At 42.3% G+C, this 20,847-nt stretch overlaps 3 protein-coding genes across 5 annotated transcripts in view; 1 reads left to right on the forward strand and 2 right to left on the reverse strand.

The window, feature by feature from the left end:
- The window catches only part of LOC104966784 (serine hydrolase-like protein), a 35,423-nt gene extending 17,989 nt beyond the window's left edge, over positions 1-17,434 (reverse strand). The window contains exons 1-4 of one of the 3 annotated variants that reach the window (XM_010796073.1): positions 17,175-17,432; positions 16,910-16,965; positions 9,941-10,084; positions 8,317-8,430 (exon numbers count right to left, since the gene is read on the reverse strand). In XM_010796073.1, the coding sequence (XP_010794375.1) occupies positions 8,317-8,430; positions 9,941-10,084; positions 16,910-16,934 (283 nt within the window). In that variant the 5' untranslated portion in view covers positions 16,935-16,965; positions 17,175-17,432. Of the gene's footprint in view, positions 1-8,316; positions 8,431-9,940; positions 10,085-16,909 lie in introns of all 3 variants that reach the window. The other 2 variants (XM_010796074.1, XM_010796072.1) reach the window with 2 other exon arrangements.
- stxbp1a (syntaxin binding protein 1a) overlaps positions 1-20,847 on the forward strand; it is a 682,465-nt gene that overhangs the window by 581,647 nt on the left and 79,971 nt on the right. The gene's annotated exons all lie outside the window — the stretch shown is intronic.
- LOC104966783 (serine hydrolase-like protein) lies at positions 17,476-20,843 on the reverse strand. Its single transcript, XM_010796071.1, has 12 exons — positions 20,743-20,843; positions 20,259-20,402; positions 19,487-19,600; positions 19,328-19,369; positions 19,210-19,229; positions 19,023-19,097; positions 18,688-18,797; positions 18,530-18,609; positions 18,412-18,446; positions 18,218-18,294; positions 17,839-17,926; positions 17,476-17,703 (listed from the first exon to the last, which is right to left on the reverse strand). Exons 1-12 carry the CDS (start codon positions 20,756-20,758, stop codon positions 17,572-17,574), a joined length of 933 nt encoding a protein of 310 aa, XP_010794373.1. The 5' UTR covers positions 20,759-20,843; the 3' UTR covers positions 17,476-17,571.

Here is a 20,847-nt window from a genome sequence, read left to right on the forward strand (position 1 = left end):
CGAGCCCGATTCTCAATTTCAAAGGTGTGCTCTAAAATGATATTTATAAATGACTGTTATCATTATTATAAGCAAGACAATAAATGGCAAAGATATGTAGAAAATAAACTTATTTAAGATATGTTCATAAGAAACGTAACGTGGGAGAAAATATGTTTCTAGAAGATATGTAGAAAATAAACGTATAGAGATACGTTCATAACGAACGTAACGTGGGAGGAAATGCGTTTCTTGCTAAACGTAATTGAGAATGCAGTTTAGTTCTGTGGGAACGTAATTTTTAGGAGACAGGGTTGAGTGAGTCCATAACAGCTTTGTTCTGGACTATCAACCGGACTGATCATCAAACAGCGATGATGCAGTGATGCTGTTCCAAAGTGACCACTTTTGGCAAAAATGTCAAAAGTGAAACAAAACACCCGTCTGTGAAATAAACATCTATAAAAAAAAACTTTAAATAGTTTTGCATTTGTATGTTCTGTAGCCAGAAAACCAAATGACAAAAAGAGTAGCAGCGGATTGAATAGTAACCACACTTCATAAGTAGCTGGCTTACAATGTGATGAGAGACTTGTGATGAAGATACTTTATGTGACTCCCAACATTTTGGGGGGATTGTTTTGTTTGCTAACTTAAGGGGGTTGGAACGGGTGTCAACATCAATGTCTTATCTTTGTGGTAAATAAAAAGTCTGTCAAGGCTTGTTAGCTTTGCACGTGACCAAAGGCTAAAGAAAGGACTTGCCATTGTTGTTGTTTTAAATTCCCTTTTGAAAGTCTTGCTCTAGATAGCCACTTGGATATATGGAGTTCAACAAACCAAAACCATTACTGCTTTAGAAAACCATTGATTTATATTAAATGTAACTAAACTAACACATTGCTAGTTGCTTCTAGCAAGAATCCCACTTAGAATCAATATCCCATGAGGTTTTAGCAATTCTGTCCAATGTGTGCCCCTTATTGTTCAGTAATACAATTAGCCATTCGGGATGAAAAAAAAGATCTCTAATTTCTGGGCAATTTCTTTGTTATTTTACGCTTTTAGCTATCCTGTCGTTGCAAGCATCTTTCAAAGACTCCTCGTCTCTGTGGGTTAATGCTGGGCAGCAGCACTTCCTGTCCTCTTTAAATTAACCCTGATGTTTATTGAAAATCTTTTTGGCTCCAGCCGAAAAGTCATTATAAAAACTTCCAACATAACTCAGCAATATGTTGAGGTCTGGTAAGCATGGCCCCGATCGATAAAGAGAATCAATTCATGTCACTGTCTGCATTAGCCAACAGTAAATGTAAAGCATCCTTTCAAACAGAGGGCATAAACGCCTTCCGGGAGGACAAGAACTGAAGTAGGGTGCAATCCTCTTCTAAGTTCGTTTAGAAGTCAAACAAGACCTCTTCACACCTAGTGGTGCTGTCTGACACAGACAAGCACAGGTTAATTCTGGGCTGTACACAGAATTATAAAAGCAGCAGAGGGGTCTCTCAAACCAGCACTAGATGCTTTTATCTACACAGCTCCACAGCCTGACCTTGACCTGACCCGACTTCTTTTTCACTGAGGCAGTGGTGTTGTCTGCAGAAGGGAATATGAGTCTGAACCACTGTGTATCTTGTTGCCTTTCATCACCACCTCTATGTTTTCAGAACTTCTTCTCTCATTGGCTATTTCTCTACTATATCAGTCTAGTTTTTATTCTGATAAAACATTTGCGCATAGTTCAAAAATGATAAAGCTTTATATTGATAAGTGAAAGAAAAAATGTACCTTTTTCAAAATATAAAATAGACCACAACCTTAGAATACTTACCACAACTACCGTGCACAAAAGCCTTGCACTTCCCAGGATTAGATGAAAAAATATGTTATTGATGTTATAAAACTACAATTAGTGGACATTTTGCAGATATGCTCTGTATTAATATGTTGGAATGGTTGCAGATTAATTGAATAATATGTCAAGGTTACTTATCATATTGCTAAGTAGAGGAAGTATTTGTGAATGTGAAAAAGATGCAATTGAGTTTTGGAGTTTGTCCTGTTATTAGTTTATTTGGAGATGTAACCTTGCAAACATATGATGAACATAATGATGAAACCTCTATTCATGCTTTTTTCTCTTTTTCAAGATAACATATTCCCTTAAACGTACATTGTGAAGATCTTGGCATCAATCTGAATTGGTGAACGCACATCAGCTTCGTGGCAATCCTTCCTTTGATCAGGCTAATTGAAATTATTTGATGTTGTACGCCTTTAAAAGTCTTATAAATGAAAAAAATAACAGGAACTTTTATTTTATTTGGAATTAATGTAATTATCTTAGTCAGTGCTGACAGCAGACTGTAACCTATGCCTGTAGGTTCGTATTGATGGGTTGCGTCTTGAATGAACATTAAGTAGAATGCATCTTACATTATTCTACCATAAGAAAGTGGTATTTGTGTGTGAGTTTACTTTACAATTCACAAAACACACGCATAAGGTCAACATGAACTTTCCAGCTTCAGCCAATGAGCACAAAGTTCCTCTTCTTCTCCACCTAAACTATTCGGGTAACTTCCTCTAAAGATTCAGGTAAATATGTATTTTTCTTTTTTTAGAAACGTTTTTTATGTCAATTATTCTCATACCTGACAACTTTTTGGTCTATCTGGTTTAACTCATTACATACATTCTGATGTGTTTTAACAAAACAAAAGCACCACACCTCTAAGCAGTTCTCTGACTGACACAGGAAAGGAGTTTTAATAAGAAGCTATTATCTTAGGTGGAAACATTTGAATTAGACAGGAAGTAATCAGTCTCCCTTTCAATATGTATGCAGCATCATTAATTGGCATGCCTTACCTCCTTACACTGACACCCTTTTTAGGGGTAAAAGCAGGAATAACTAATGCTATAGCATACAAAAAATATTTAGAGAAAAAAGCCCTATCTTCTAATGACTTTACTATGAAGGGGAGCATACCTTCCTTTTTGTATTCCTGTTTGATAGATGAAAGGAACACTGGTTAATTGGTCTCTCTGATGCTACTTTTAATGAACAGCGAGGTCTGACCGTTGGGGGCAAATTAGCTTGATCCATCTTATGCAGAACAGAATTAATGAAACCCCTATGGATAAATCAGAAGTGTGCTGTGTATCCATGCTCATGTGTAGTTATAACACCTTGAACTGGTATGAAAAATCCAATATTTGCCCTGAACAGAGGATGTTAAGGTTCAATAGTTAGCCCTTGTAATGCAGTAAAGCTCCCATTACTGAGATTATCAGGCACTAATGAAACATCAGGGTTTCATTACATATTCGACATTGGATCACAAAATTCTCAAAACGAACTAGGAGATGTAGGCCTTAGCATGTGAGAAGCTCTAAATTAAAGCATTAGATCTGTTTTTTACATATTACTACGCCTCCTAAGTCCTTGCATGCTGATATTTGCATTAACCATGTTTAAAAATGATATTAACCTCTAGGCCTGGGAGCTTTCACCTTGAGAAAAATCCGAGGGAGGGAGAGATTGATGCAGAACGCTAAGCACAATATGTTTTCACACCATGAGTTTCAAGAACAGTGTGACTGCAGACGAGAGTTGTTAAGAGTAAAGCACAGCGTGTTCCCAAGAGCCATTCACTGTAGCAGCACTGCTTTTCAATTCACATCAAATCTGCAGGAGAGGAGATGTGCAGTGGACAGTAGCGAATCCAAAGTAGGGAGAAACTTTTGTTGCAGAATTGTGGGTTGAAGAGCTCTTGACTTTAATTATGATTTTGTTTTGGCATTCAAAACACCTTGGGTCAGGAAACAAAGTGGTCATGATTAGTACCTTTTTCAATGAATAAAGCAATCTGAGTCTTGGTCCTTGGCTCCTGGGTAATATAAGTCAGATATTTTCTAGATCAGTAACATCAAATTGTTAGTTTTGTTAATCTAGTTTGTTTTCTTGCTTCCATACAGCATTATGTCAATGTGTTTCCTATTTTTCAAAAAAAAGGAGTCAAAAGGGTCTTGGGTAGGATCACAAAGGCCAAAAACAACACTCAAAAAGAAAGGATATCATACCAGTAGTGGCATACTTATTATAGAAGCCAGTATTTCAACTTAGTTTGGGTTCCTTAATCTCTGATAGCGTATTATAGTAATGTTATGATTTAACAGAGTAAATACATAACATATTGTTCCTTTAAAGAGTCTGTGGTAAAAATAAAAAAAGTTAACTCAAAACATGAGCCAGAAAATGGTATCATACAGTCTGATAGTGTTAAGTATGGTTCATTAGAGCCAAAACAAAAACACCAAGAGAGAAATTATACACCCAAGGCCGGAGCAGTTGTGTGATGTCTCGAAGATCTGTTTGAACAAACCAAGAGAGCAAATTATATTCTACAGAAGAAAAAAAATCCATATGCTTTCTCTAACTTGGAAAGCTGTTACGATTCCAGACACTTAGTATGTAGGACCCAAATGCAAAACCCGGGAGACAGAGGTAAAGTATTTGTTGGATACTTTATTTTCCATAACAGCAAAAATGAAAACGCTCACGCAGTGAGGAATCAAAAAACCAAAGAGTTCCAGGAGCATAGACCTTACAGTGACAATAGACAAGACAAACTGACACTGAACACTGGGAGACAGGGGAATTTAAACACAGGGTAACAAGACACAGGTGGGAATAATCAGGGAATTAGACACACCAGGGAACTAACGACAGACATGAAAACACAGGGAAAAGAGACCAGACAATATACAGGGAGGAAAACATGACAAGGAGAACGGATAAACACGACAGCAAACACCCAAACCTAGACAGACAACACTAAAACCCGTGACATAAACCTGGGGGTGTGACAGAACACCCCCCCTCAAGGGACGGATCCCAGACGTCCCAAAAAACAAAGTCCAGCAGGGTGGGTGGAGGGGGTCCGGAGGACGGGTCTCGGGCGGTCGGCCCCGGGCCCGGGTGCAAGCAGAGACCATGGATGCGGGTCTCGGGCGGATGGCCCTCGGGGCAAGCAGAGTTCAAAAAGGGGTTCTCGGGCCGGACGGCGCGGGCAAGGCCAAGAGTTCAAAAGGGGTCCCGCGCGCAGCAAGCAGAGTTCGACGAGGGGCCAAGACCACAGCTCTCAGGGGCCGGGCAGGAGCCGGTGTTCGACCGACAGGAACCAAAGCCGGTGGGAACGGGTGTTGGCAAGATTTCTCCACGGAAGAGACAAGGAGTTGGCAGGACCCTCCGGCGATACAGGTGATGTCGACCGGCCTCCCAACGAAACAGGACAATGGATCGGCAGGGGCCCCCTGGTAGCGAGAAGTAGTCGGCGGGACCCCAACGGGACAGGACACAGCCGGCAGGACCCCCGGCAGACAGAGTAAACTTCGGTGGGGTGCCCTCGCAATGCACAGGGGACATAGGTGGCAGGCAACCCCGGCAGAAGAGTAGTCCGGCGCGGGCCGTCCAGTGGCACAGACATAGGGTCCTGGCAGGACCTCCGCGGAAGAGTAGTCGGCGGGGGCACCAACAGCACAGGACATAGGGTTGGCAGGACCCGCCGGTAGGAGAGTAGTCGACGGAGCCTCCAAGGCACAAGACATACGATTGCAGGACACCCGGCAGGAGAGTAGACGGCCGGAACCTCAGACGACACAGGACATAGAAGTTGGCAGGACCTCCCGGCGGAGAAGTAAGTCCGGCGGGCGCCTCCAATGTCAGGACATCAGGTGTGCAGGGACCCCTCGGCAGAAGGAGTTCCGACGGCTCCCACGGCACTTGAGTAGGGACTTGAGGTGGAAACTCGAGAGAGGGGCTTGAGAGGGAACCTGAAGGAAACTCTGAGAGTCGACTGAGAGATGCACTGAAGGGATCGTTGAGAGGGAACTTGATCGCACGACGCTGAGAGGGGCGACCTCCCAGAGAGGCGCACTCGGAGAGGATACTGTGAGAGGGAACTCGAGAGGATACTTGAGAGCGGAACTCGAGGAGGAATCAATTGAGAGGGGAACTCGAGGAGGACGACTTGAGAAGTGACTTGAGAGGAACTCGAGAGGTTGAGCTTGAAGAGGAAACTCGAGAGGGGAACTGGAGACGTGGACTTGAGAGAAACTCGGAGAAGGGAACTCGAGAGGTTTACTTGGAGAACGTGTCTTGATGGAACTCGAGAGGAGGGGACTCGAGAGGGGACTTGGAGAAGAGATTGAGAGGGAACTTCGAAGGTGAGACTTGAGAGGGTAACTCAAGAGAGTGGGACCGAGAGGGGAACTGAGGACGGACTTGAGAGGAACTCGAGAAGGAGTGCTTGAGAGGAGACGTGAGACGGTGTTCGCCAACAGGACCGAGACAGGCTGGACGTCGGCGGAGAACACGGAGACGAGGCGCTGGAGTCGGCCGGCCGCTACGCCGACAGGACTCGGAGCTGAGGCGTCGGCTGAACGTCAACAGGAGCGGAGGTGCCGAGCGCCGGGTACCGTCGACAGACTCGGGACCTGGCGTTGCCGTACGCCGCCATGATTCGGGGCAGCGGCATTGGCCGTAAGCAGCTCCTGGACCGAAAGCGAGTAGGGACATGTACTGGGGCGGCCCTGAGAAAGCCAGAACGACGGTGCGTAAGGTTCCGGTTTGGAGCGGAACCGGCTGTAAGGTCGGTTTCTGGAGCCGAACTGACTGCTGGGTGGCACGAGCCCGGGACCATGGCTGTCAGGTCCGGGTTCATGGAGCCGGACACAAAACCCTCCACGGTCCGGTCCTGGGGCCGAAACATGACTGCTGACGGCACTGGAGCGCGGAAACAGGGCTGTATGCTCCGGGTTATGGAGCCGAAACATGGCGCTGGTAAGTCCGGAGCGAAGCAGGACCATGGCCGGCTGGGCCGGTCACGGAAACGGGAACCATGCCTGCTGGCGCGACGGAAGCTCGGACCCTGGCTGTGCTAGTCCCAGCTAATGGAGTGATGGAAGCATGGATGGCGGGGCCAGGCACTGAGGCCATCGAGGCATGGACCCGTGGCTGGTTCTGGAGCAGGGAACCGCATCAGCCTGCTCGGGGGCCGCTACTGGGCCCGGGAACCTGACTGCGGGCAACCGGAACAGCGGCCCGCCCCCGGCCGCGGCCGACCCGGAACACCGGATCCATGGCTGGTGTGGGATACGTACAGGAGCCACGGGNGCGGCTAGCTTTACTCCAAAAATAGTGAAGTTTGGATTCAAGGATTATGTTGTCGATGACGCTAATAAGAAGAGAACACCGGTATGCAGGGTCTGCAGCATAAAGATCAGTGACACGACCACCACAACATCCAACTTCATTCGTCACTACAAAAAAAAACACAGAGAAAGCTAGGCTACATCATAGCCTTGGGAACGTGTTTCAAATGGGGGGTGCTGTGGGGATGACACCAGGGCTGGTTCTTACCAATTTGCTGCCCTATAGGCAAGATTTTAGCTGGCAATGAAAAACCTCTACAAAAGACCAATACACTACAAAAAGAGAAACATATTGACATGGTGGACAGCTCATATAAAAGGCTTCAAATGTAAACTTACTCTTTTCCCTTACACACACTCCCAACAAACAATCATAATCGGTATTTTCTCACAAAGTTCTGTGTGCAAGGCAGCCAAAAATAAGTAAAAACAAAAGTTAATTGGCAGTATTGGCATGCAAGATAGAGTGAAATGCAAGGTTCTTGTAGCACGTTACTGTATTAAGCTGTGTTTTTCAGACCTAGTTCAAAGCAAGGGCTTGCAGGACCTTCTCAGTTGTTGCATCAAATCCCTCACAACCCTACCCAACCATCAGACAGTCACACTATATTATTTTCTTTTAAACAAGCCATGACCCATCTCTTCATTTTGCCTTGTAGGGATGAGATAACAGCATGGCACCAAAAACATTTAATTTAAAAGCAATTAAAGGTGGGGTAGGTAATATAGGTGTTATATTCCATGGAATGCTCTTAACATCCCAATAGCAATGACTATCTTAGGTGCTTTGACAAAAAATCCATAAAAGAATGTCATCTGTGGAAGCCGTAGTACTGTAAAAAGCATGACCAATCATTTGAGCCGGCCCGGCTAAAATAACTGGATGGCCTACCTGCCTGTCAGCCTTCCATCTGTGCACAAACTTATCTCGTGCCTTCATTGGTCATGTGCGCGTTCGTGTGTGTTGGAGGAGGGGCTCTGTAAGGAAGTGGCAGATTTTTTCCGGCTGTGTATTTTCAAATTCTTGCGCACTCGAGCTGGTTTCTCCAAAATTACCTACCCCACCTTTAAGTGAAGCTAATGGATAAAAAGATTGTTCAAATTATTGAGCTCACACACCGTCAACGATTCTGCGTACATCAGCCACGTTAGCAGGAAACGTGTAGAGAACTCCAGCGGGACGATGAGAGGACAAACCGTGGCCGGCCAGGTCCACCGCCACATATCTGCACTCTGACAGGAAGTAGAAAGGGAAATACAATTATTAAAAACTACAAACAACCTGGAAATCAAACAGGCTTTAGGCTTGCATTAATCATTCTAATACCCTTTGGTCCCATTAGAATCAAACCCATTGGAATCAGTTTAACTTTATCTAGTGCTAATTAGCTAATGCTAGCATCATAGACTGTATAATGGTTAGCACGCTACTAATAAGCTCAAACTAAAATGTTGAACAGTGTAAACATTATACACGCTTAACATCAGCATGTTAGAATTTTCATTTTGAGACCGACATTAGCATTTAGCTCAAAGCTATCACAAAGAGCTGCTAGCATGACTGCAGGACTCATAAGCCGTGAACCGGATCCACACACTTCTACAGCATTATGTATACATCATAGAAAACCCCAGTATACTTTTGAATAGTAGTTAATATTCAAAAATAGGACAAGACTTTCAAATGTTTTGCCCTTACAGAGAAGTATGTGTCCCCTTTTTTTTGAAAGATGCCAACCAGACACAAAATGTTTTACCACCTCTTTCTAACTGCTCATCGTTTGACTTGGTGCCTTGGGAGAAAATGATGCAGCACTATGAGTACACTCAAAAAGTCGACGACTGTATGCTCTCTACTTTGAGTGCACTTTAACTTCACAGCAGAGATTGTTCGTATTTACAAACACCTGGGCACAATCATCCAAAAAGACACTCGAGAGCTCAACAAAGACTGTTTTTACTGAGGAGTCTAAGCTCTTTTTATGATGACAAACGGTAGTGATTTAGTTGTATAGATCTTTTACTCAACATCGTTTCTAACGTTCATATTGATCTACTGGTTTGGGAGTATTAAGGTGAGAAGTAAGACAAAGCTGACGCACACATTCTGATCCTAAGTACAGCAGCTTCAGTCTCCTTTATTGTTAGAGCATTTGCTACTGTGAACAAAGCTCATCAACAATTTGTGCATGTTATACATCTATTAGTGTTTACTCAATGCACTTAGAAAACTTGAAACTTTTACTTATTGTTGATAGTGTTTTGGTTGCCGTCGTATGTACAGCATTCATTTCAAGTTTTCCGGACCTACAGGACACTTTTCTAATGTGAACACACATAAACCTGGAAATATGAGTCTCACAGACAGAGAGGAAACAGTAGGAAAAGTAACAGAATATCAAACAAAAGATCAAAACACAAAAAGAACTAGAGGTTTCTTTTTCTAGAGATGGACACATTTGGGGAATGAGAATGGGGAGCAGGAGGTCAGGTGACTGAAGGGCTATTTGTGGACAGGCACAACTAATCAGGAGGGGGGCAAACACACAAAGGCAGGAAGTTAAGTGATCTGGAACGAGGGGGGAGATGAATAAAACAGGATGCCCAAAACAAGAATGAAAGACATGAAACAGGAGACATCACCTTGGAGCAGGGCAAAGTAAACTCAGCGGGAAATTTGGATTAAGATCAACTAAGTCTTGTCAAAATGGGAGTTACTTTTGTCTAGTCTGTCATAGTTTACCTTTGGGTAGAAGGGGGATGAGGGTGTTAAATGTGCCACAGTTGTCAGCCCAGCCGTGCAGGCAAAGCACAGGACGACCATGTTCAGGACCCCAAGCTCTCCCTCTGATTTCCCCCCATGGCACCGGGATAGAGAGCTCTGAAACTGACACATTAAACAACAATGCATCTCCTCAGACAACAGCAACAAGGATCAGTCAGATATTTACTGTTAATATAAACTAGATTAAACTACAGGGTTGAACTGAGTTCATGCCACCAGAGGCCTGTACTACGAAGCTGGTTCAACCTAACCTGGATATGTTTGAGTTAGCCGGTTGGCCTAATCCAAAACATACGCGCTCTCGCTAAACGGTACTACGACGCGGGTTATCAAGTGGATCGCTCAAGCCAGCCGTGCCCTATCTAGTTAGGTGCGCGTTCACATGAAAGGGGTGGTATTTGGAGCATTCGACCAATCACAAACATGGAGAAGCGTACTGACAGCGCAGCGTCATACTTCTCGAATGAAAAGTAAACTATAATATTAGTCAAATATGAAGAAGTTAAACTTTAAACATCCATGACTTAAACACTGTGTCCATGATAAAAGCCACATAGTTGAACCTGCAAGGAGAATACAGCTGCTAAAAGAAAAAGTGTTTGAATGCGTTTATATCACTACCCCGTCTAAGACACGAGTGGATCTGACTTTAATTACATTTGTCTCGAGTGTTTCGTCAACTTAATGTGTTGCTTAATGTAATTAAAGTCAGATCCACTCGTGTCTTAGACGGGGTAGTGATATAAACGCATTCAAACACNAGACAACAACCCACTAATATATTTGGTGAACACTAGAAGGGAAGTGAATCCTGATAAGTGTAATGTTACACAAACGTCGGATTAAAAATAATAATAACAAACTACCCCTTACATTTATCCTACAAGTACAATTTATCCCTACAGTGACAACAACTACCTGAATTTGTATCTCAGGTTCCCCCCCTAAAAACGGAATTTTTGGTGCGGTGTGTTTGGATATATTTGTGTAATTTACTATTCCCCCTTTGGGAATTACGTATTATCCCTCATAACGATAACGTACCGTTTGAGAGTTAATATTACGAAAAAGAGTTCTTATGGTATACAGACGAAAATTACACAAAATGAGTCTGGTTATAACCCGAATAAGCTAAAATACTCCAAAAATTTAGTAGTATAAACGCAAATCATACTGAGGTGTATTGGACTGGTTCGACTTATAACATTACCAACACTCCTCCCTAACGGGTAATAAACGTATTCGACTAGACGAGGGTAGTGGTCTATAACAAAAGATTCCTATGTCGATTTTGTAACGGTGATGGGGGGGAAAGGGTCGTAGACTAACATTATTGCACGTACACCAATTCATATTTACACGAACCTACGAAGGGGAATACCTACCAGTCGGACTCGTCCCCCGAACATTTCTCACGGTTAGTGTAGGGAGGTGTCCTCTCCTATGCTCTCTCTTTTTTCGTTTGTACATTGGTCTGAACCTTTTCTTTTCCTTCTCTTTTATATTAATTTAAAAGTAACGAAGGACAGTGACGTGCAGTTTATTTACATCAACTTCGGTCTGGTGGGTTTACGTCAATAAAAAGTCAATGGAGTTTTTAGAGTTACTTTTTTCCAGTTACACTTTGGCAACACTAAAAACATTTAATTTCCACATCCATTCAAACTCTTTGGCCGAGAATCTATGTAAACGAACAATATAAAGGGTACTTTACGAGATGTAAAAAAAAAGGCTAACTCGTTACTTATAGAATTCACGGACAACCTGTTGTTTAGGAATTTTTTTACAAGTAGACACCTACGGGCATCATGACAATTTTCGTACTGGTTTTAGTAAACTCGGGCCGCGGGCCGGATTTTATTACTGACTACCGGAATGGACGGACAGGTCGGCGAAGTTAGACAACGTTGTTTGGTATAGAGCACGGGGTAACCAGGTACACGCGCAAAACACTACACAACCTCCTCCCCGAGTACATTCTTTTACTCACGTACTAAACAAGGCCGGACATATAAAAGGTTTAAGACGCGTGAGCTGAACAAAGCAAAGAGGTTTTTAATGAATGGGGTGGAAATGTCAAAAAAACGTTGACACGGGGTTTCACATGTATTTATTCAATCAAATTTTCTTCTCTTGTCATAAAAATTTCCAGGTATAAACAATAAAAAAGTTTTTCACGAAAATAAAAAGAGTATGACGGACGAAGGAAAAAAAGTGGGAATAGACTTTTGGCTTTGGGATAAGACGGAGACTAACCAAATCGCCGACCGAGACAAACCTATAACCAGTTTACGAATCTCTACAATCCTTTACTAGGGCGGTAAACGGATAGTACTGTGTATACACAAACCTGCGCGATCGGTTATCTTCGTACTCCAATGCAATTTCTGTCCCCGTCCAATTAACCCTTTACGTACACGTAGTTGAGACGGCCGGGCTTGTCCCCGTTTTTGACATTATCTTGCCAGAACTTTACTTTACTTAACATTTCACATAGGTTGTACATCACCGCAGTTTGGGACTTCTCAACGTTAAAGGTGAAAGTTTGTTGTATTGATTTGGAAGTTGAAACTTTATTTCACTTCGTACTTCCTGGATTTTCTGGTATGTGTCATTTTTTTACCTCCCAGCGGACGAAGGAATTCATGTTTAAAGAAAAATGGTTCTACGAAATTGTGAATTGCCGATGAGAAAGAACCGAACATCCTAGACAGCGGAAAAAGTCCACGAGAGAAAAGGTGGTATTGAATCTTGGATGCCCAAAACCGATGATAGCCTGGGATGGAGAACCGGGAAATGCACACCACACTTAACGTATGTGTTGGAACTTTTACTAAGGGTGTTATCGTCTTACCAGAAACGTTACCTTCTTTTTATGGAAGAAAAACGGGCAGGACAGACTTCTTCGCTTCAACTGTTATTCTACTCCAAACTAAAGCTTTTGCTGTGGAACCCACAATACCCCTGTCCAACTGCCAACGCCTGTCTCAGAGAGTCTGAAGTTTTATGTAAAGTAGAAAACTTGACTATTACGTACTTCGTTGTGAATACATTAAAACTTTGTATTACGAAAAGTGGGACCCGAGTTTTCACCCGTCTAAACCACATTCGTCGACATTTATTCTAAAGGTAAGTATTCGTACAGATTTTGTAAAAATAATATTACGACGTTTTTAGGGGGTTCACTGAAGACCCTATATACAAAGACGAACGTTTTAAACCGTTTTCAGCTATATTTTAGTTCTTTTAATGTTCCGGCCAGCTGACTAATAAGAGCAGACTGGGCTCTCATTTCAGACAGAGGGTGAAAATAAGTGCTGCAGCACAGGCCTAATGAGAAAAGTAAAGACCTTCTCGAACATTAAAGCATGTAGGCCTACATGTCACAATACAGGCCCAAAATACAAAGATGTACCTGAAAATGAGATTAAAAGGGCCTCTTTAATATTAATATTAGCCACATTGCCTAGTATTAATCAGGATGATGGAGAATCAAACATGAACCTTCAGTTTCCAACATTTTTGACAATTGTAGAAGTTTTCATATAATTCTGAAGCTGTACATCTGGCAGAACATGACATTTGAGGTTGTAACTAACAGGCGCTCCTTGCTCGGCCTTGCGTTCAGGCGTTCTCAGTTCCGTTCTATGTCTGCTGTTCACTGTGACAGCCTACGGGTTAGAAAAGTATGCAGCCTTTGTGTGGAAGGTCAGCACTTCAAACCCTCGGACCAGCTTTAAAATTTGATTAGGCAAAGAGAACGGGTACCTATCTGTGCTCCCATGACAACTAGGAATAAAAGTGCCCTTGAGCTAAACATTTAACCTCCCACTGCTCCAGTGGAGCTGCTCATTGGCCAGAAACCGAAAACAATGGCTATAGTGTGAGACTAGCATGTGTGAGTGCTTTGTACTTTAGCTGGGTGAAAATTTGTGTGATTCTCCTGTCAACCTTGCCTGAATAAATACAGATTAAAGACACATGTAACCAAGAAACTCCACAGCACAATAAGTAAATCTCATATGCAATAAAGCTGATTGTTAAAATTGCTGACATTGTTCTGCACTTGTTAATGCATTCATGTTTACTTTTTCCAGCCAATATGGGTTTTATTTTGCCAGTGATACAGTTCAGAATCTGGATAACACAATATTACACTTTGCAATAAAAGCTTATCACTAAGACAACACGGCTTTTGTTTACGAATCATTCGCTTGCTCGCATCCAAACTAGGCCAGGGAAAAAGTGCAGCAGCGGTAACAACTTAACCAGCACATAGGAAAAAAGTGCACTAAAGTGCACTTTGCAATCTGCTCTAACATTTGAGGGTACACACTTCCCAGGTTGCTCTGCCCCTGGCTTGACAAATGCAGGGAGCTGGCTTCACACTAATCACTGTGGAGTACAGTACATCAGCTGCTGTGTCTGCAAAGTGGGCCTTTCCCTCTGGATGTTGTACAATCAGAGCTCCACAGGAAATGTTCAGAGTGACTAAGAGAGGGAAAGGTGTTCGGGTGTGAGGCTGAGTGATAAAAGGCAAAACAGAATGAGAAGAGGGAGAGACATTTCAGAGTTGCTGACCTTGGCAGCCATGTAGCAGAGTTGTACTAACTGTCCTTGACTTTGACACGGAGAAACCATCAGAACCCTCTAGTTCTCCGGGAGGATGGGGATTAGAAGGCTCTCTCTCTGTCATTGCATGCTGGGACCCGCTGGAAATGGATGACCAGATGGGCGGTAAGCCTCTGGCTCCAACTGTTGATTTGCCTGGACAGCATAGGATGGATTGAAGGCTGACTATTTGTGTATGTTTGCGGGTGAGTCAGTGTGTTTATATTCTCTGTAAGAGTATATCAGCATGATAAAGAGAAAAGCGGCTGAAAGGCGATTGGGGCAGGAGCCCGATCCAAATGGGGGAACGACAGAGGGAGGGAGTGCGGGCAGCAGATCTCACTCGGCTGGTGAGGAAGGGTGTCTGAGTGTAATGGGCACATTTGCCTCCCTTTACATACCGGAAACCCTGGCACCAGACTGTGGTCTTTGCAGGCTGCCATCCATGGCTGAAGCTACGCTGCTCCAAGCCATGTAACCTACCTCACTTGGCAGCAGATACAGCAGCGCTCAGCCAGGGATTTCTGGAAACAAGCACTCTCTGCCGCCTGCATGCCGTGTTTATATGCAATCAAACCAAAGTTAATGGGAAAATTCTCCCTTGCAATACAACAAAACAGGGGTTTATCACTCACCCTGAGGGTTTATGGATGCCATATCCACACACCATATGACAGCCTTCCGTGTGAATTTCGCCTCTGCACTGTCACATGCTGCACCCTGCTATTATACTATACTGTAGCTACAGAGTGCTGAGTTCCCCCTACTTTCAACTTCTTCAAGCTATAAAACGCGTACTGGGGAGACTCTGACAAAACCACATGGATATAGCATCTCAGATATATTAAGTCACAAACCCCCACAGGTCAAATTTGCTCTGGTAACTGCCAGGAGGATGCAAGACTCGACACAAATAAAAAGGCAACCTTGCCGTTGGGATGTGCCTCAGCTTTATAGAAGGAGCCAGTGCTGAAGCCCCATCTTTGAACATGTAAGTGTAAAGTCGTCTTCTGGATTTTCCTGCAACATAAAAATGAAACAAAGTTCAGTCATGAAGGCTGTGGCTCGTTGGTCTGATCCAAAATAATGTTTGCTAGTATCCCTTTGGACCACAAACGTTGTACGGCACAAAGTGGCTGCAGTGCTGTGAAACTGCTAATAGTCTGTTATGGAGTTAAGGCTTTGAGACAGGTGGCTAGCATTCAATTATGGTATTATGGGTTTGCAGGATGTAATGTATGGATTTGCAGGCGCTCTTCTACAAGGTCACTAGAATCTTGTGCATGCTAGAGACCATCGACCTGCCTTGCCAAACCAAAGACAGAATAAGAAATATACTGTAGAATAACTTAAAATATGTTACTGCACACTCTGCAGAAATGTCAGTCTAGTTGAACTTTGAAAATCCAGGCTTTTTGCAGGCTGTGTTGCTTTTTCTGACATAATTCTCCAACTACCACCTGTTTAGAGTTGGTTTTATGTGCTATGAGGGGGACATTATGTGCCACTTAATTGCTGTGTAATTGCTCCACTGTACCAACAAAGCAAACAGAAGCAGGAACACTGCAAAAAAACAAAACAAAGGTGACATTTATTCAACCAATTTCCAAGCTGCTCTGAATGTGGGTTGGTTGTCTTATGTTTCTCATTTTGTATTTGTTTTAGGGCTGTCAGTCGATTATAATATTTAATATTAATATTATCAATCGCGATTAATCGCAAATTAATCGCACATTTTTTATCTGTTCTAAATGTACCTTAGAGGAATATTTTTCAAGTTTTTAATACTCTTATCAACATACAGTATGAGTGGACATGCTTTATGCAAATGTTTGTTTATTATCATTGGAACANACTCTGATCCGGTTACTTATGTTGTGGCAGATGTTTAAGTAAGCTTTCTTAATGCTAATGTTATAATAGTCAGATTGCTCTGAAGATGGGAGGTGATATTCTATTAATGTTCACGCTCACACCTTCGGTGATTTTTGCCGGCCGTCTTTCCTGCAACGGCAGCTTTTCTGTATTTCCTTTCTCCTGTAATATGACTTGATCGCACACTGAGCTCTGATTGGTCAGCAGGCTTTCATTGAGTTGATCTCATAGCCTTCAACCTAACCTCCGGGGCAGGTTAGCTGCACAGCATAAGTTACCATGGAGATCTAGCCTGCTAAAAAGAGAACCAGCTTCGTAGGACCGGAAACCCCGAGTTTTCCCTGAAGTTAGCCGGCTAAGCGAAAATCCTGCTTCGTAGTATACCCCCCTGGAAAGGGTCAATGTTGCTACACTTGTGTTGGGTCATTTAGAATCAAATACCTTCTGGTTTCACTGTAGATGACATCTCAGCAACTGTTGATCTGTACTTTATGTCTCTGAAAGTGAAAAATAGATTCACAAACATTCACAACGCTTCAAACTATTGTCTATACTGAAATGTCTGTCTAACAAATTAAACATGAAGGAAAACTCTGACCTTTGGAACCTAAACATACATATTTTCTGCAACCAGTGATTTCATTGGATGTTCATAAGGAAGGGCTACTGTTCTGGCCAATCATTACACTGCTGAGTCGGGTCTTACCTGAAAGGTGACTGTGTCTTTTGTTCCCTCAGTAATGGCTGTCAGGCAGTATGCTGCAAGGACAATACCACTGGGAACTGTACCTGCTAAGAAACCCCCATTCACACTTTTTGTTCTGTGATAAGAATTATTTTTGGACATTGCCCTCCTAACATACGGGCAGCCTCAACATGCCAATCAGACAATTTAGAGAAAATCAAAAGCATTGTTTAAAAAAGCACTCAGATGTGTCACAATACAACAATTTTGAAAAACAAAAAACTAGAAGTTTCAAAAGGAATAATGTCACATCAGAAAGAAATTATTTATAAATGTATTTTATTGTATGTGTTATTGTAAATCACACTGTGCTTTTATAAACTATACAATTACTTAAGTACACCAGTGTATTTGTAGTTTATAACTTGTGCTGTCTGTTGATTGACTGGGACAACACTTTGGTGCGCAGGAAGTCAGAAACAAATGGAGCGATGACTTCAGGATTATTCAGATGAACGTGATGATCGCCTGGTACCCTAACAACCGTGTGCTGAAACCCACAGAAACAGAGAGGGATATGAAACTTCTGGTATAAAGAACAAAAAGCCACTAAGATGTTTAAATAATCAAGTAAAACCACTTCAAATTGATTGTAATTTAATTCCACCTCAAGTTGGAAACTCACGTTTCTGTTCTTTAAACATTCGAGGAGTGCTGAGGTAAATTTTCTTTGAGCTGGTTCAGAGAGTATTTTATCAAAGCCTTTATCCGTCCTGGAGGAAAAGATTTTGAATAAACAATGTGAGAATGGACCATATACTGTAGCATATCTATTGTTAGATAGCTATGGCAGACTAAAATGAGTGACTTATATACTTAAAAAAAACAAAAAACACATCATTGGGGCAGGGACATGATTTCCTCATTTAAAGCTGTATTTCTGTTCAGGCCATTAGCTAACATTTGTCAGTGATTATAAATGTGTGTCTTACGTCACAATGTGATACTACAGGTGTAACATTATAATACAAACATTTATTTCAGTGTAGTGATCAATATCTTACAGAACAGCTAGAACGGAGGCTTGAATCCTCGACTGTATCTCCAGACTCTGCTCCAAGCTGATGCGCACGATATTTTTCTGAAAAACATAAAATGAAACACAGCTACTGTAAAAGCTGAATACTAAACCTCTGTTGTAAAAAAAGCAAGTGAACAGAGGAGAGGTGATTTTAGGGGAAGGTTAAAAGTGACATACAAAATGAACTCGCAGGTCTCTGGAGAAGACAAACCCTGAAGAAGAGAAACACATTCAGAAGATGAAACCAAAGTGAGAATATTCCTCTGTTAGAAGAGGGGAAGAGATAAAGACATACCTCCTTCAACCTGAACGAGACCTCGCTCTAGGAGGATGTGCACCGACCGTTCAGACAGAGTCGGGTTTGCAGCCTTTAACCTGAAATAATTAAAATACGTTAGCAATCAGCATTAAAATAAGATGAGACAAAATGATTAGTAATCTGTAAAGTGATACCTTTCAACTGCCTTCTCGTACGTGTAAAGTCTCCTCTTCTCCTCTTCTGTCTTTTTTTCAAACTGTAGTATTTGATCTATCCCCTGACTCGCCACTTTGCATATTTCTTTCTGGAGGCAATAAGCAAGATATGTTTAACTGTTATATGAGATGAAGTATATTTATATCAATGACCACATTTTTCAAGACACGTAGGAATTGCAAACTCTCATAGAGTTCAAGAAGACTAAACAAAAAGAAGAAAAACACAAAGCCACTGGTCATTATGCCCTGGCAACACAAACAATTAAAGATTTACAGTGAGTGAAATCTGGTCAGTAAACAAAGATTAATACTGAATCTGTAGGTAGTATTCCGTAATTGTCCAGAAGCACAAGAGCATCCACCATCTCAGGATACAGTGCACTGAACTGTAGAAGACACAATTTAGACCATAATGGTTATAGCATGTTCAAAATCAGGCCTAATTAATCTTTGTGTGTTATGAATAAAAGAGGAAAGAGGTTACACAATGGTACTCACCATTCCAGCAACGTCTCCACCTGTAATTAAAGAGAAACCGCACGTGATTTGCAATTTAAATGACTTTGTAGCATAGCAACTCGGATTAGGAAAAATTCTGCTCAATTGGTGGACTCACCCATACTGTGGCCGATGACGGAGAATTTCCTCAGCTGCAGCGCTGTGGGAGTTAATTTCACAGATCATCAACCAGGTTCAGTATCTCATGAAAGAGCAGCGAGAGTCGCCATAAGTCTCTCTGTGGTTTAATTATATGCATAAATATGTTCCCACGCACCATCAGTGACTCTGAGTACGTCCGTCACGTACTCCGGTAAAGAGTAGAAATCTCCAGGAGGGCGATGTGATGACAGACCGTGACCCACCAGATCCACCGCAATGTATCTGAACTCTGAGGAGAGAAGAGATGAGACTATTTTAAACAACAATGACCTGTGATTTCACTTGGACTTGTGCCTTTTGACTTGAAATATGTGATAACTGACCCCAACCCCATAGTTTAAAAAGTATATGACATATTGCATGCAGCAGTGAAAGGGCAGCTGCAGTTTGTATTAAAAGGAAAAAATATGTGATTTGGAGCGTAGCCTTGGTTTGAAAGAGTACAGCAGCTTCCAATGAAGTAGGAATACAAAACCATGATGAACTAACGTTATCTAACTGAGGGGCCGTTGACAAATTCATACCAAAGATAATTTTGTTAGCATACCAAAACTATACAGTGGTTAACAAAAAACGAATTGCACTATACAAAATGTGCATACTGCATGCAGTGTGTGGACTAAGTACTTTATCCTTATATGGCATCTTGATCCTCTTTCTCATATCTGCTGTGGAAAGGATTGTTGGTCAGAACAGTTACACAGCATTCTGGCTTGCGTAATGCAAAATGTGACCAAGTGCAGTGCAGTACAGGCTACTTCAAATGGTATGGTAGTATCATGGATGTATAATAAGGGTAGTATGGGTATTCAAAAGTAGGGGTTGATTGTGCATAACAATGGCCTGGTCCCACCTCTGCTCACTGCACAGTAGTACTAGTGTGTTACCTTTGGGAAGAAGGGGAATGAGGGTTTTGAATGCACCACAGTTGTCAGCCCAGCCGTGCAGGCAGAGCACAGGACGACCATGTTCAGGACCCCAAACTCTCCCTCTGATCTCCCCCCATGGCACCGGGACACAGAGCTCTGAAACTGACACATTAAACAACAAAATAACTCATAGAGCAGTTTTAAAACGAGACTGCCAGATTCTTACAGACATCAGAAAAATCAAACCGTTTACGACTTTTAGCAACAGTATTGTGTATTAGTCAGCCAAGCGAGAAATTTGTTTATCAATTTGTGAAAGAAAGTCTGCAGCCCATGCACACAGATTTGACGGATAGGAGAAACTTACTTTACACTAAAAATACTAACAATAAGATCCAAAGAAATAACGTTTTGATTTGTAAACAAAGCGTGTGAGTATCAATACCTCACACTGTAGATTACACAATTTATCAAAGTGTCCTTCTAGACTGAATTTGTTTACCTTCTGCAGCCATCATAGCTGCAGTGTATAATGCGACATCAACTTCGCAAAAGTTATTAACATAACAAACAAAACGTGACGTGAGCACGTTACGCTCAAACCAAC

This window comes from Notothenia coriiceps, unplaced genomic scaffold (genome assembly GCF_000735185.1).
Source record: "Notothenia coriiceps isolate Sejong01 unplaced genomic scaffold, NC01 NC01_scaffold00037250, whole genome shotgun sequence".
NCBI classification, from domain to species: Eukaryota; Metazoa; Chordata; class Actinopteri; order Perciformes; family Nototheniidae; genus Notothenia; species Notothenia coriiceps.